The 16,986-nt window shown below is 39.8% G+C and overlaps 1 protein-coding gene across 3 annotated transcripts in view; it reads right to left on the reverse strand.

The window, feature by feature from the left end:
- Nucleotides 1-12,972: 12,972 nt before the first annotated feature.
- LITAF (lipopolysaccharide induced TNF factor) overlaps nt 12,973-16,986 on the reverse strand; it is a 46,351-nt gene continuing 42,337 nt past the window's right edge. For all 3 annotated transcript variants that reach the window (XM_056806149.1, XM_007498638.3, XM_016423998.2), the window contains one exon: nt 12,973-15,480. In XM_056806149.1, coding sequence (XP_056662127.1) covers nt 15,372-15,480 — 109 coding nt within the window. In that variant the 3' untranslated portion in view covers nt 12,973-15,371. The remainder of the gene's footprint in view (nt 15,481-16,986) is intronic.

The following is a 16,986-nucleotide window of genomic DNA, read 5'->3' on the forward strand; positions in this document are numbered from 1 at the left end:
AAACTGAGGTCCATAGAGGTTATTTGACCTACTGGTAGACCTATAGCTAGGAAGTAGCTGAGGTTGGATTTGAACTGAAGTGTATCCCACCCGTTCTAAGTATGTGAAGGGAGCAGGCATTTGTTGTTCGGCTATTTCGGTGGGGTCCAACTCTTCATGACCCCAGTTGGAGTTTTCTTGGCAAAGACACTTCAGTGGTTTGCCATGTCCTTCTCTAGCTCGTTTGACAGTTGAGAAGCCTGAGGCAAGCAGCTTTGGGTGGCTTCCCTCGGGGTCATACACACAGGCAGTGTCTGAGGCAAAATATGAACTCCAGTCTCCTAACTCCAGAACTTGCACTTTGTCACCCAGCTGCCCATACTACAGTGCCACTTCTCACCGTGAGAATAAAAGAGTGCCGGCTTCAGGCTCAGGACGCAGCGAGCAAGTCTGCCCTCTCGGATAATATTTACCTCCACCTCAAAAGTCTTTGAGCCCGCGCCAAGATCTGTGGTGTTTGGGAAGGATGCTCTTCCTCCCCACCCCGGCAGAGAGGTGATGAACTATGTGCAGTACACGCATACGTCATCCGACACGGCCAGGGCATTGATGTTTTGTTGTAACTGTATTCGTTATGACACTGTTGTGTGTATATTCCTGTAAGGCGACCAATATCTGAGGTCTGCCACGATAGCGCACTGTGCTCCTGCCGTCTTCACTTCATGTATCTTAATAGCTGTAAAAAATACAGGTATTTCCTTAAAGCTGCTTTTACTGAATCAGAGGCCAACCCAATCAGACGCAGCTCAAGGGCCCAGGCCCCGGTAATACCCAGAACATTATAAACAAGATTCTCAGGGGTCCTTTAGTGCATGGACTTATTTTACCTCCCAAAATGCCGTCTCCCCAAAGATTCTACAAGTTGTCAGCCTCTGGCTGCATTATCTTTGGACAGAACTGGCCCGTTAGGCCCTGAACATACGGGGGTGTCTGTAATGCTAATGTGCCAGCATAGTGAGGCTCAGAGCTTTTGGTACAAAAAGTAGTCGGCTTGCCACCAAAAGAAAGCCTTTACTTTAGAATCGCCAAGAATAGAAAACAGTGGATACTGACCTAGGAAAATGAACTGACCAGTAGGGGGTGCTGTAAGCTCTTTTGCCTCTCTACCTCGCTACCTGTTGCTGATGCTTCAGATTGAAAACCATGTGTGTGTATATATATGTGTATATGTGATGTGTGTAAATATATGAATATATTTCTGTTTGGGGGAGTGGTATTTTTTTGGTTCATCTCCTTACATGCATGAAATTGGAATTGTTCCCGTAGCAAATAAATCCAAACTTGGTTTCACAACTAAGGACCACACACTAGTGTGTTTGCATAGCTCTGGGGAGAAATGTTTTCATTAGGGTGCCAATGCTTGTCTTTGGAAATTGCTAGTCAGCATGTAAAAGGGTGGACGTTCATTAACGTGCTTTATCTTCCCAGAAATCACTCATCTTATTCACCAGGAGAGGAAATAAAAGACGGTGAATAGCTGGATCCCCTTTGAAAGGACTGATTGGAGTTTTTCTCCCTGCCTCTTCCCCAAAGCAGAAAGATATTTTTGCCTTCAATTTCTGCCAAATTTTCATTTTACAACAAAGGAGACTTTCTTTTTCTTCCTTCCTTCCTTCCTTCCTTCCTTCCTTCCTTCCTTCCTTCCTTCCTTCCTTCCTTCCTTCCTTCCTTCCTTCCTCCCTCCCTCCCTCCCTCTCTTTCTTTCTTTCTTTCTTTCTTTCTTTCTTTCTTTCTTTCTTTCTTTCTTTCTTTCTTTCTTTCTTTCTTTCTTTCTTTCTTTCTTTCTTTCTTTCTTTCTTTCTTTCTTTCTTTCTTTCTCTTTCTTTCTTTCTTTTTCTTTCTTTCTCTCTTTCTTTCTTTCTCTTTCTTTCTTTCTTTCCTTCTTTCTTTCTTTCTTTCTTTCTTTCTTTCTTTCTTTCTTTCTTTCTTTCTTTCTTTCTTTTTCTTTCTCTGTCTCTCTGTCTGTCTCTCTGCCTCTCTCTGTCTCTCTGTCTCTCTCTGTCTCTGTCTCTCTGTCTGTCTCTCTGTCTGTCTCTCTGTCTCTTTCTGTCTCTGTCTCTGTCTCTCTCTCTCTCTCTGTCTCTCTCTCTCTCCCCTCCTTCCCTCCCTCCCTCCTCTCCTCCCCTTCCCATTTCAATGCTATGTGTTGATTCCAAGACAAGAAAGTGGTAAGGGTCAGGCAATGGAGTTAAGCAAGTGTTCAGGCTCACACAGCTAGGAAGTATTTGAGGCTAGATTTGAACCCATCTGTAAACCTGGCTCTCAATCCATTGAGCCACCAACCTGCTCAAAGGACCTTCTTTCTAATGCTATATAGTTCATTAGCTTCCATCATTGTACTGCCTCCATTGATAAGAAGTTGATATCAATTTTTCTGTAAGATTTAATTAGCTTTTGGGAAAGAATGTTATTAAACAGGAACATTAAGAACAGTTTATATAAAATGTCCCCCCAAAAGTCTGTTAACACTTTTCTCTCTCAAGTTCTCTCAAGAGGCCAGGAGAAGGTGGGCTCAGACTTAGAAAGCACATGCTCAGAAAGTGGAAAGCTACAGCTTCAGAAAGAACTCTTGCTAGAAAGCTGAAGTGTTTCCACCTACATACAGAATTAGTTTTCTGCTGGGTACCTAAATCTCCTTTTCCTCAATGACTCTACTTGGTCCTCAGCTTATGCTGCCAAGGATAGCTCTTCTGGGACATGGTTAGTTCACTGCTGAGGCCAGAACTTTACAATCCTGAATTTCACAAGATCATCATCAAAGGGTCAAGAGGGTGGGGAGGAGATAGATATTTTTCTTTCTTGGTTTAGGTTACTTGTTAACTCTATAAAGTACCAAAGGACCATAGTGTGGGGTTTACTTTACATTCCCTTATGGTAAAATCTTTTTTTTTTTTGCTTTATTTCCATCAATTATTTCTCTGGATGGAAGCTGATTCCCAAAAGGGTTGTGAGCTGATTTGTATAGCAGAAAGAAGGATGGGAATTAGAATTTCGAGACCCCCATTCAAAATCTAACTAGCTGTGTGACCTTGGGCAAGTAAACTATGTTATATCAGAGTTTGTTTTTTCATCTCTAATATGAAGATTATTGTTAATCCCTATAGATTGAAATAATAGCAGATTATGATGTCCATATATTAGGGAGAAAATATGCTATATAATAATAATTATAATTAGATGTATCATATCTAAAAGAATTTTGCAAGTCTTAGAGCAATGATAGTGAACCTTTTAGAGGGATGGGTGATATGAGAAATGTCCTCAGGTGAAGGGCAGGGGAGCAGTCAAGCTCTTATTCTTACACTTTCTAGTAATAAACTCTGGCAAACTCTGTGTTGGGACAATGGTGCGTGTGTCCACAGAGAGGGATTTCAATTTCCACTCTGGCATGTGTGTCATAAGTTCACCACCATGGACTTAGTAAAATGGGCAGAATATTGTAAATTGGGATCAGGAAAATATGAGTTCAAGATCTGCCTCCAAAATTTATGAGCCAGGTGACTTCTCAATCAATCTTCTTGTCTACTTAAAAAAAGGGAGTGGAATATACCCACCCTCTTATGAAAATAAAAAAATAAAGTACATAAAATGCTTTATAAATCTTAAAATGCTTCCACAAATGACTAACATGGAAAGAATTTTTACATGATCGCACATGTAAAATCTGTCAGATTGCTTACTGTCTGCAGAGAGGGGAGGTGTGGAAGGATGAGTGGGAAAGAGAAACAATTTGGAACTAAAAAAAATTTTAATGAATGTTAAAAATGGCTTTAACATATAATTGGGGAAAATAAAATATTATTAAAAATAAAATGAGGGGGTTGAGCTGAAAACCAAAAATAAATAAACCTTAAAGTGTTGCATAAATGCCATTCTTATCATTATTATATAAATGATATTTTTATAAGTGGAACTGCTTTGCTTTCTGTCTATACAAGATTTAAATACATTTACCATTAACTTTCTACTTCATATACTCCTACCCCATACCTCCCAAAAAAGCATCTCTGAGCCTTCATAAATGTTTAAGGTGGGAAGGAAGGATGACACTATTTCAAATCTGCAAAGGAATGGATTATTTGGAATAGAGAAAACCTTAAAATGATAACATGGAGGTTGTCACCTACTGTCTCCACATATCGCCAATCCTAATGATAAAACCCATTGGCACTGATCCTTCCTCAACTAACGCAAGGTTAGCCCCTCTTAGCTGGCTTGTTAGAACTATATATAACTTGATCTTGTGGCTAATGCTATTATATAACTACCTTATATTTGGTTTTTATCCTGTGTATCAAAGCTCACCTTTACCAGTCTCTAGGAGCAATAATGCAATGTATTATAATGCCATTTTGTTTTCCAAAATGTTGCTTGGTTTTGCTGACTTTTTTCTCTTCTTCCTCTTGAAAAATCACTATTCTAAGGGACAGCAATCTGGGAGAGGGAGAAGGGATGAAAAAGGAAAGGTAGTTGGCATAAAAACCAAAAAGGTATCCATGAAAATATTTTAAAGAAACTTTTGTGCACTTGCTTTTATGCCAGCAAATCCCATTCTTCATGGCACACAGGTATTTATTTTGTGATGGTCACTGAATCAAGTTGCACGTATTATACTCAAAGACAGTAGTGCATCTGTGAGGCCATACAACACAACAGGCTTTGTTGAGAATTCTCTGGCATTGAAAAACGTCACCACACTGATCGATGCAGCGACCGATAATGGCTTCAGAGGATTGATGGTGAAGCCCGTTTCCTGCCTCTTTAAATAGCCAGAAGACCGTAAATAAGAATGTCTCCTCTAGTACCTTTCCATGGTCCGGTGGTAGATTATTCCACGGTGGTGCAGAATGAGGTATACATTTGCAGCCCATGGCCACTGTGCTGGTTTATTTTCCTTGATGGCACTTAGCTCAGCTCTTAGAAGAGGTTCTGGGGGGGGGGGTGTCTATTGGAAAGTGACAGCAATATAAAAGAAAGGAGCATGAATAAAACATTGTAAAAGGATAAAGATCTTTGGCCACTGAATACCTTCCAATACAAATGAGGCATTGCAAATGCTTCTATGAAGAATACTTTGTCACATTGCATTTTATGTGTGAAAAAGGAGGGAAACGACCCTGCTGAGTGCAATGGAACATAGCGAATGACTAGTGAGCTTCCAATGAATCCCCTTTATGGAAAGGAGGTAGTTATTTATCATTTTCGTCTATATAAATGCTGATCCCCATTTTTTTCCTTTCATGTTGAATCACTAAACAATGGATACCTATCAGATAATTAAGAAAATAAGCACCCATTCTAGTAGTGGAAGCGATGATTTAGTCACCAACAGTAAATACTAAGCAAGAAAGCAACGAACATTTTTTGGAGAATCAAAGAAAGGCAAAAAATAGTCCCTCTCTTCAAGATGTTAACGTTCCAGCGTGGGGCTAACCTGAAAGTAATTATGTACATATGATACATGCAGAGTAGACGGAAGATTATCTGGACTTGGATACAGGGTGGGACCCTGGGCAAATCACTTCACCCTGTTTGCCTCAGTTTCCTCATCTGTCAAATGAGCTGGAGAAGGGAAAGGCCAACCACTCCAGGATCTTTGCCAAGAAAATGCCGAATGGGATCATGAAGAGTTTGACCCAGTTGAAATGAGAACAAGAGCAATAATTTCAAAAGGCAAAGTCCTGGCAGCCGAAGGGACTGGGAAAGGTCTGACAAAAGGTGAGATTCGAGCTCAATCTTAAAGGCAGTCAGGGAACTAAAAGGTGGAGAGAAAATATGGCAACGGGATGTTGCAAAGAGGAAGAGATTTCGTGTTAGGGCAGAGAAACAGCTATCACTAATTTATTAATTAGTGATAATATCATATTATCATAATTATTTTATATATTTACATAATAATTAATTAGTGATAATATAATATAATAATAATGATGATTATTAATAATAATTTATTGTTCAGTCATTTTTCAGTCATGCCCAACTCCTTGTGACCCCATTTGGGGTTTTCTTGGGAAAGACACTGGGATGATTTGCCATTTCCTTCTCTGGCTTATTTCACAAATAAGGAAACGGAGGCACACAGGAATAAGTGCCTTGCCTGGGGTCACACAGCTAGTAAATGTCTGAGACTGAATTTGAACTCAGGTCTTCCTGATTCCAGGCCCAGCACTCTATCCACTGTACTACCTCACTAATTAATAGTTACTGGCATTAAAAGGCATGGTTGTGATGATGAGATAGTAAAACAAATTTTTTCTAGTCCAAATTTCTAACCCTGACCTTCTGTATTACTAGTAATTCTAGGAAAGAACAGCAAGGGCTAGACAATTGGGGTTAAGTGACTTGCCAGGGTCCCCCAGCTAGGCCATATTTGAACCCAAGTCCTCCAGATTCTGGGCTTGTTGCTCTATCACTGTGCTACCAGCTGGCCCTTTCTGTCAAATATCAAACAGTATTTCTGTCCACAAACTTCCATGAAAACCAAGTTACGGTGGTGCTAAATCTGGATAAACTCTCTTCCTTTGAAGTTGTCGAACTAAATTATTTTACATTTGAAAATGAAAGAGAAACTATATGAATTTTATCATACATATAATTATTTGCATCAGATTAAAAATAGTATCAGTCACTACTAGGTGCCAAATTGGGTGTCAGGGGAGTTTCTGAAACACTGAAAAGAGACACATCTTCAGGATTCTAATCAAGGCAGTGACCAGCCATGATTCCAGGGAATGAATCATGAAACATTCTCTCCACCTCCAAACAGAGGTGATGGACTCGGAGTGCCGAATGAGATGATTTTTTCAGGCATGGCCAGTTGTTTAGCTTGACTACATGTCTTTTACGGTGTTTTTATTTTCTTTTTTAATTGGAAGTGGGAGGAAAGAAGAAAATTGGAAATGGAGAGAAAATCTATTTTTACTCATTGAAAAATATTTAATATTTTATGTGACATTCACTGAAATGGGTAACTAGTCATGTGAAAATCGTCATGGAAAGCAAAGTACATTGGCTACACACATATAGACTGCTTCCCCTAAAGCAGCCATTCTCAGCCTCTCAATTTGTAGCAATGAGAATACATAGTGCCTATCAGGTATTTACATTCCGAATCATAACTGTAGCAAAATTACAGTTTCGAAGTAGCCATCAAATTAATTATTTGGTTTGGGGTCACCACAACATGAGGAACTGTATTACGGGGTCACAGCATTAGAAAGGTTGAGAACCAATGCCTTAAAGGAAGTAGTATGCCAGAACGCAAAGGGCGAACTAAGCCAGATATGGTCCACTCACAACAGCAGGAGTAACGAGTAGGGAGCCCAAATAGTGTTCAGTGGAATTTAGAGTCAAGGCTAAGAGAATTGCTACTGTTAACTTGGAACTTTCCCCCATTAATACTCTCAATCTCTCTCTCCCCCTTTCTCTTTCTCTCTCCCTCTCCCTTTCTCTCCTTTTTTCCTCTCCCTCCCTTTCACTCTCCCTCTCCCTCCCTCCCTCCCTGTCTCTCTCTCTCTCTCCTTTTTTTCTCTCCCTCCCTTTCACCCTCTCCCTCCTCTCTCTCTCTCTGTCTGTCTGTGTCTCAGTCTCTCTCTCTCTGTCTCTCTGTCTCTGTTTCTGTCTCTCTCTCTCTCTCCCCTTCTTCCCTCCCCTCTCTCTCTCTCTCTCTCTCTCTCTCTCTCTCTCTCTCTCTCTCTCTCTCTCTCCCCTTCTTCCCTCCTCTCTCTCTCTCTCTCTCTCTCTCTCTCTCTCTCTCTCTCTCTCTCTCTCTCTCTCTCTCTCTCTCTCTCTCTCTCTCTCTCTCTCTCTCTCTCTCTCTCTCTCTCTCTCTCTCTCTCTCCCCAGAAAGCTTGGACATCACAGATAAAGTTAAGAGCTGATTTGATACAGATAGTAAGATGGAAACAACACAAAGAGGAAAAGAACAAAGCTCTTACTACAAAGGAAATTAAATTGATGCAACCAAGCCCAGCTTCAGAACTCGAATGGGGAAAGAGAGAACGCTTCAGTCTATCATCTTTCTCACTTTGACTCTCAGAAGCAGTTGAAATTATGAAAAAAAAAATAGGATTGGCTATAGCTAGAACATTAAGATCTTCTTTGGATCCAGTGGTATAATGGATTGAGGGTAACTGACAGCCCTCAGAACTGCTAGTGAACTTTGGAGGTGGGGTGGGGTGGAGCAGGGATCCTACCCAGGGCCTGTGAACACTTCCCTCCAAGGAAGGGATGGTTGAGAATTATTTACAATGGTCAATGAGGGCAAGTGAAGCTGGGGCTGTGGAGTGTTTAGAGTTCTGTTAGACATAAAAGATGCCAAGATCATCCACTTCATCCTGAGCCATCGCTAGTTGTCTTGACTTTTGTCTTGTCACTAGACTTTAATGACTCTGAAAGGGAGTGAGGCCTATGACTATACAACTCAACCTCACTTAAATCCAATTTATGCTTGAGCCAAAAATGATCACTTATGACATCATTTTGGTCCTCTCCGAGTAAGAACAACAACCAAGAATGGGTTATATTTTAATAGCATGATGGATGTTCTTTTCTCTGCTGGTATCTAGGTAGCACAATGGACAGAGTGCTGCATCTGCAGTCAGGAAGACCCGAGTTCAAACCAGCATCAGACAATTTAATAGCTGTTGCTTGAGACAAATAAGTTGACTTCTATTTGCCTCAGTTTCTTCAACAGAGAAATGGGAGTGAGAGCATCTCCCTCCCACGTTTATTCTGAGGATCAGAAGAGATCACATTTGTAAAGCACTTAGCAAGCACAGTGCCTGGCATATACCTATTAGGTTGTTAGGAAATACTTCGCTTCCTTCCATCTATTAGCCACGAAAACAAAAACAAGAATTTTTGCCCTTTCCCAGAGTGTCAAACTTTTTCTAGCATTTCAATGTTGGTCATCAAAACTGATATTGGAATCTGAAACACTCCAAGGTGGTATTCAGGTATAGGCCAAGAGCGAGCCATTATCACTTCTCCAGGTCTGCAGGCTATCTATCACCTACAGCTGGGAATAGGGCTGGCCCTTGGTCCAGGGTCCAGATGATCCTTTTCCCAGAGACCCTACTTTTAAGTCTCATCCCTGACCTCCCCAAGCCCTCTGCCTATGGCTCTTAACCTCACAGAGCCCTCATGGTCTGGAGTAACCTATGGACCCCTTCTCAGAATGCTTTGAAATGCAAAAAAATGCATAGGATTAGAAAGGGAACTCACTACATGGAAGGTTATCTAAAGATTTCTAACAAATGTACAGACCTCGGGTTAATGATTCCTGATTGAGCCTGAGACAGCTAACTTCTCTCCATGGCTTTAACAAAGACCCCCTGGCAACAAGTCAACCGAGGCCAATGCAATCTTTTGAACTAGACCAAAAAATCTCTCCTGCCATTTTGGTTTTCTATACACACACAGAAAATCGGTACTCCCAACACAATGAAGAGCCTCCATTCAAAGCCTGTTTGCCAGCTACTTATATAACCTTGGGCAAGTTGTTTAGTATCTCTGGGCCACATTCTCAATGAATAAGGCATTGATAAAAATTACTGAGTGCTTGGCAAGGGGCAAAGTGCTAGGGAGACAAAGGATGCAAATACCAAAGGGCGAGGCAGATCCTGTCCTCCAGGAGTTTATAGTCCTGGAGGGAAGACAACACAGGTCCAGAAGAAGGGATGGTTAGTGGAGCTTTAGGGCATGTGAAAAATTAATATTAAATTGGGATATTTTTTGTGAAATAATTTCCCTGTTAGCCCCCCCCCCCAAGAACAGCTTGATTTTAAAACTGAAGTTTCTCTCCCACAGGCTATGAAACTGGGTTAGGTGCTCCCTTTTGTTGAGATCTCTGTTGAGGATAACAGAATTTAGGGCAAGGCCAAGTCACTTGACCCATTGAAAGATCAAATTAAGTCAGCAAGCTCTATCCACCATATCCTACAAGCCATGTGGCAGGGAGAAGAGCATCCTTAAGACCCATCTCTTCTTGTGATGAATTGAGGGAAGGATTGAGGTCTCTGAGCCCACCTCCTCAGTGACTGTCTACAAATCAGAAATGTCTTTGGATGTCCAGGGGAAAAGTCACAAGGAGTACATAAGACATGGACCAAAAGTTCTCCACCTCCTTGGCATGTACCAGAATTATGGAGGGAATCTACTGGCTACTTTTAGATTTTCTTGAGGGGCCACTTAACAAACTAAATTAAAAATGAAGGAATAACGTCTCTCAAGAATTTCAATAGTTACAAGCAATTGATGAATCTATCACTTTTCTCATCTATAAAAATAAGGGAATAGGGGTACAATGACCCCTAAATTCCTTCACACTCTCTATCTGCGAAGCTGTGACAGGAATCTCTTATTTTTATTTTTTAATGTTTCTTCTTTGCCAAAAGCCCTTGTTGAAGGTCTTGAGTCAAAGCCAACAATGTCTCCTACCATGAACCTGGATCTAAACAAAAGCATGCACTTACGCTATAAATACCAGAGGATGAAAATGCTAAATTAGATTGCAGTTTTTGTAATTTTCATACCTGAGATACATATTTTGGTAATACCATAGATTTAGAGCTGGAAGGAACAGACTTACAACCACACAGGCAATGGGGAGAAGACTAACATCTCCTTGGTACATTTGCCACCCTTTTTGGACAACCATCAAGGAGTTTGTTTCAAATGCAGATGGCCAAACACTTGAACAGAACACAGGTGTATATCTGTGTCCAGAGCTGTAGAAATATTGGAAACCAAGTCATTCTTGATAAGTCCCTCCTAGTGTAACATGAAAAGCCAAACGACATTCCCTGAATGTAAGAAACCAAGCTGGGATGGGAGAGATGTTTGCACTCTATGTCATCTCAGTCTAACAATGCTTAATTACCACCAGCTATCTTCAGGAACTCACTGTGCAAAGCTAGGGACTGAGGAGAGATACAAAGGATAATAAAGAAAATATCTACAAATATCAACTTATATACTTATATCTACTTAAATAATTATAATTAAAAAGAGCATTGTACATCACTAAGTTTTGCAAAGTGCTTTATAAATATCTCATTTCATCTTTACAACCCTGGAAGGAAGATGCTATTACCCATTTGTCAGATGAGGAAACTGAAGCAGACAGAAGTGTGACTTGCCCAGGATCACACAGCTTGTAAGAGACTGAGCTGTTTTAAACTCCCTGATTCTAGTTCCAGTGATCTATCCCCTCTGCCACCTAGCCGAGAGCAAGGTCCTTGTCCTCAAAGAGCTTACAATTCAGTGAAGGAGAAAAGCTTTTACATGACTAAAGACTCCAGAAGAATCATTTCTGGCCAAGGAAGAATCAAGAAAGGTTACTGGGAGGAGGCAATTATTCAGATGAAGGACAGACAGCAAGCCAACTAACAGATAAGGGAAGAGGGAAGTTATACCAGGCATCCTGTGGATGAAAAAAAAAGGCCTGGAGGCAGGAAACCCCAGGGTGTGCAGAAGGTGTAAAATTAGGGCATCAGATTGGCTGGATCAAAGGGTGAATAAAGATTAGTGTGAGGCATAAATGTGAGTCGAAGCTAGAATGTAAACTGAATTCCCGTTAAGGAAGTTGGACTTTGCTCAATGAGCAATGAAGAGCCATAAAAATGAATGTTCCTCAGTGGATAAGTGGAAGAAACAAATGAAATCATAAAAGAATAATGCAGTTACATAATATACTCAAGCCAACACTGAATCTTGCCATGAATTCTAATCATAAAAATTCATTTATTTTATTCCTTAGAGGAAAAATATCAAGGACTCCCTAAATTATTTGTAGGCATTTTATAATCGCCATCTGAAAGACGAAGAACATATGTTTAGTAGGACACCTGGGGAATATAATCAGCTACTTGGGACATGCAGAAATCCACAAGGCAGGATCAGCGCACATTTATGAAAAAGGCAGTTTTCAATGTCAGCATAAAGAGTTCCAAAAATGAGATGTTGTCTTTATTCCCGTCGTAATGCTTCTGTGAGAAAGGATCCAGACTTCAGGCATGTTCTGAACCATTTCTGGTACAGACCGAGTGTTTAATAAGGGCTTCGCAAAATATGAGAATCCTTTTTCTAAGAGTTTTACAAAAACATAGGAAATGAGCAAACATCTTCCTCTAAGGACATAAAGGGGTTAGAATAGATGAATGAATAAAAGCAAGAACGATATACCAAAACCTGGATGACATTTTTAAACTCCCCAAAAGATTTTGAATGTTTTTCTCTCATTATCTGAACATTTTTTTGTTGATATTCTTATTCTCTTTTAAATATAAACCTTAGATGTGATGACCAGAAGTGACTATTTTTAGACATTTCTAGTAACACAACAAAGGGAGGTAACTTTAGAAGAAATTCAAAATATAAACGTCTTTGTAAATAAAATGAACATGCTGAGATTCCTTTGTAATATGCAAACACTAAAGGAGATTTCAGTCTACTGAATTGTGGCTATATTTTAACCCTTGAAGCAGCAAGCTCCCCTTGAAAAGACTACAGAAAATAGCTTTGTTAAATGGCTCAGTGATAAGCTTTTTGAAAAGTGTGTGTGTGCTGAGGATGCTTGTTCAAAAGGTTCATTCCGCTACAGAATTGATTTTCCACCAGCAAATGCCATGGACTGCAAGGATATAATATTGCAAAATTGTTGCAATAAAAATGGAATACTCTCCAAGGAAAATGAGCGAGATGCAAATAGATATCTATACAATAAAAAAATTTAGACACTACAACTATGCAATTTTGCATAGGCACACTGGTACTTCTAACCTGAAAAGAATAAAATTCTTCTTTAGGGGATTATTAGGATACAAGAATATTTAAAACTATTTGGTTAAATTCATCGCTTGCAAATTACCTCCCCTCCAAGCACTTTCAAGCAAACATATGAAAAATAAATATGAACTTTGCACAAGATAATGGAATGTCCTAAACTTTTTGCCTGATTTTATTTTTAATAATGAACATTAAACATTTTGCCACAATGCAAAGTGCCTGCATTACAGAATTTGCATATATTAATTTCAACAATAGCCTGAGACCATTTTGCATACCACTTGAACAAAACAGCTAGAAACAAACCATCTTGAGTTCTATACAACAAAGGAAGAATACTAAACACACCTGGTATTAGTAAGCAGTGATTTTTAAGATCATAAATTATAAATGTTTCAATGACAACATAAGCTACATCAAGATGCTCTTTATTTTTCCAAACCCCTCCAGACAGCTATAGACTTATTTGCAGGTAAAAGCAAACAAATGATTAGCAATGTGTAGATATATCTAATAGATATTCTATCTTCCTCCTAGCACCAACAAAGGCCCCAGCAGATTATTGAATAAACCGTATTTTTGTTGGAAGTATAACCATGCTTTTTGGTACATTTTGTTTATAATGTAAAAGCTCTGGTTTGTTTTTCGGCCATTGAGATAAAATACAGGTTCAAATAAGCTCTAACTAGATTTGATTCATTGAGTTTGTGTATCTCATTATTTATCTTGACTTTAAGGTATATTTTCTGGAGATTAGGTTAATCTGCACACTTTTCATCAAATATTTTCTACTACCATGTGACTAATAAAGGGTTGGAGGGAGAGAGACACAGACAGAGACAGAGTGAGAGACAGAGACAGAGAGGGAGGGAGAGAAAGAAACAGAGTGAGAGGGTGAGAGAGAGGGGGGTGGGGGGAAGAGGGAGACAGAGTGAGAGGAAGGGAGGGAGAGAGACAGACAGACAGAGTTGAAAGCAACAGCTGCAACATAATATGAAACCTTTCCTAAACCCACAAGGAGCCTTTTATAAAATGTTCACCAAGTAAATCAAAGGCTCAATAAAAGGCCAAAGTACTGTAAATAAAAGCCAAAGTACTCCAAGAGAGCTGTATACATTTCACCATTACTTTGGAAGCAAGATGGGGTTTCACCCACACTTGAAGAAAATAAGCCTTCCTAATCATTAGTATAACTATTATAAATTTTAGCCAATGGATAGCTTCCACCCAACATTTCAGGGCTGATTTTTAGACAGATATTATCCAAATATTTCCTTTGCTTTTGCTCAATACTGAGTAAGGGAATCTCGGAACCAGAGTCCTGTCTGTGTGCTGATTTTAAACACAAAACATTTCTTAGGTGAGAGGGCCAGATAACTGAGGCTAATTTAATGAGTGACAATAGAGTAAACTCTAGACTTCTCTGAAGTAGATCAGGTTCCTATGGTTTTCTTGTAAAGAGGTTCTCAAAATACGATATAGCTACAAATCAAAGCCATATTTTCACATATGTTATCAAAATCCAAAAGTTTTTAATTTTTTTTAAATTATTACTGCAGAAGTTGTTGACAGTTGCAGTGAGCCAAATGAAAGGCAGTGGTTTTGTGTTTCTGGTTTGTGTATTTGTTTTTAATAAAAAGGGATACAACACTGGCATATGTAAGAATGATGTCATTCATAGAATTAATCAAGATGGGCTGATAAACATTTCCTTTGAAGTCATTTTAGGGATAAGTCCATCCAAAAGCAAGTTTCTTTAAAATGGAAAAAAAACAAAAAAACCTCAATTGCTAAGAAATTCATGGATCAGAGGGACCCACTCACTTCACGTGCTAAAGCTCTGGCTACTCGACTACAGCTGAGGAAGTAGGGAATAATAAAGGAGAAATTCTATTTCTGACAAGCTCTCACAAACTCAGAGAAATATATCTAGTAGCAAGCACCTTGTGTTAAGAATGATTAGGTTATCCCTCCTTTAAAAAAACAATAAAAAAGTTAAAGTGTATTTTTGTGCTCATAAAAAGTCCCTAATCGAATAGTATCTGAGCATAGCATCTCCTAAGGTCTCTAAACCAAGACTCTGCCCTAGGGAGGGGCAGACTGTAGGCACTATGGATTGGTTCGGTCTCTTTCTGGCCACTTCAGTCTCAAACCACGGCAGCCCATGACTTCTGCGTAAAGACCATCCACAAAGGTGCTACAGAAGAGGCAGAAGGGGTCTGCCGACCAAAAATCAATCTTAAATAAGCCAGCAACCAGTCAAAGACAGGGATGATTTGGTTCATACATTGGCACACTACACCCAAACCAATGTCTGCATGTCCTTTCAAGTCCTCCAAGCACCACGTTCAGAGGTTCAGAGGTTGTGGGGGTTTGGGCTGGTTTGGGTTTGGTTGATTGGTTTTCCTTTCAATGGACCACTGGAAAAATCAGAGAGACCACCAAAGAGCGGACCACCAGCGGCTGCAGAGGTGGCGAAGCTTCTGAAGGACTTGAAAAGCCGTCATCAAACTCTGGGCAGATTTCTCACGCTTGCCTTGGCCCTACAAACGTTTATAGGTACCAAGAAGAGCTTTGCAATTCGGGCAATAGTGATCGACATCCTGAAGGGCGTCCACACAGAAGGGAATGAAGCAGCAGCCGGCTATACATCTGGAAGAAAAGGAAACAAAGTCTTAGTTCATCAGCGCAAGGAGTCTTCCTACAGGCTCTCAGATATAAACTATAAAGAGCAGAGACTGCCTCTATCAGTTTCTCTGTAGAGCCCTAGAAGAGCATCATCTATAAAACTTTGCTTGTGTCACAGTTCTCTTTAGCAGTCTACTGAACCCTGCTGACCCTGAGAAGGCTCATTCTTTTGTTTTTAGTTATTTAATTTTTTCTCAGTTACTTGTAGAAATAGTTTTTGACAATTAAAAAAAAAAACACCTTACCTTCCATCTTAGAATCAATACTGTGTATTGGCTCCAAGGCAGAAGAGTGGTCAGGGCTAGGCAAAGGGGGTCAAGTGACTTGCCCAGGGTCACACAGCTGGGAAGTGTCTGAGGCCAGATTTGAACGTAGGACTCCTCTCTGGGTCTGGCTCTCAATCCAGTGAGCCACCTCGCTGGTCCTGACAACAGTTTTCTGACATTTTAGGATTTAGATGGTCTCTTTCCCTCCCTTCCCTGAGGCAGCAAATGCTTTCCTGCAATACATTTCCACATTGCTCATGTCATGAGAGAAGACACATATCACACATACGATAAAAAGCTCAGGAAGGAAAGAAAGCATTAGACAGCATGTTTGCTCTGAAATCAGACTCCAACACTTCCCTCTTTGGCTGTGGACAGCATTTTCCTCCTGAGCTCCTTGTGCTCATCTTGGAAATATGTTTTGCTCATAATGGTTTAGTCCTTCACAGTTGATCAAATAATATTTCTGTTACTGTATACATTGTTCTCCTGGTTCTACTCACTTCACTGCCCCCATTCGTATATATTTAGGCATTTTAAAACATTATTCTCTGGGGCAGCTGGTAACACAGTGGATAAGAGGCAAGAGGTCCCACATTCAAATCTGACCTCAGACACTTCTTAGCTGTGTGACCCTGAGCAGGTCACTTAACATCAAGTTCCCAGCCTTTATTGTTTCTTCCACCTTGGAACCAATATGTGTATCAATTCTAAAACAGAAGATAAGAGTTTAAAAAAAAAAAAGAATACTTGTACACCCAACCCAAAAGGACTGTCATGAAATTTAAGGAGACTATAACAAGAAAACCCCATGTAAATCTAAGAAGTTATAAATAAAAATAATTATACCCACTACAGTAAATATTGATTAGGAAGTAGAGTTCTGATTTCCTTCAATTATCTAGAAAGAATCTGACCAAAACAAACGTCTCTTAATTAACTTTAGTGTTCATGTGTCTTTGTCAATTTTCTTAAGGGTATAATTTGGCTAATAAACTCTTCAAGGTTAAAACTGAATATGTGGGTCCATTGTTTTGCATTTTCCTACTTTCTGAGATAAAAACAGTCTTTGATGCTGAGGCTCAAAAGGGATGTTTAGCATTTTCTTCCTAAGGAATTCAAAACATGTAATCAACAGTATAGTGTGAGTGGGTGGAAGGAATACTGGACTGGGGCCAGGAAATGTGGTCTCAGTGGTGTGTAT

The sequence above is a fragment of the Monodelphis domestica genome, chromosome 7 (genome assembly GCF_027887165.1).
Source record: "Monodelphis domestica isolate mMonDom1 chromosome 7, mMonDom1.pri, whole genome shotgun sequence".
Lineage (NCBI taxonomy): Eukaryota > Metazoa > Chordata > Mammalia > Didelphimorphia > Didelphidae > Monodelphis > Monodelphis domestica.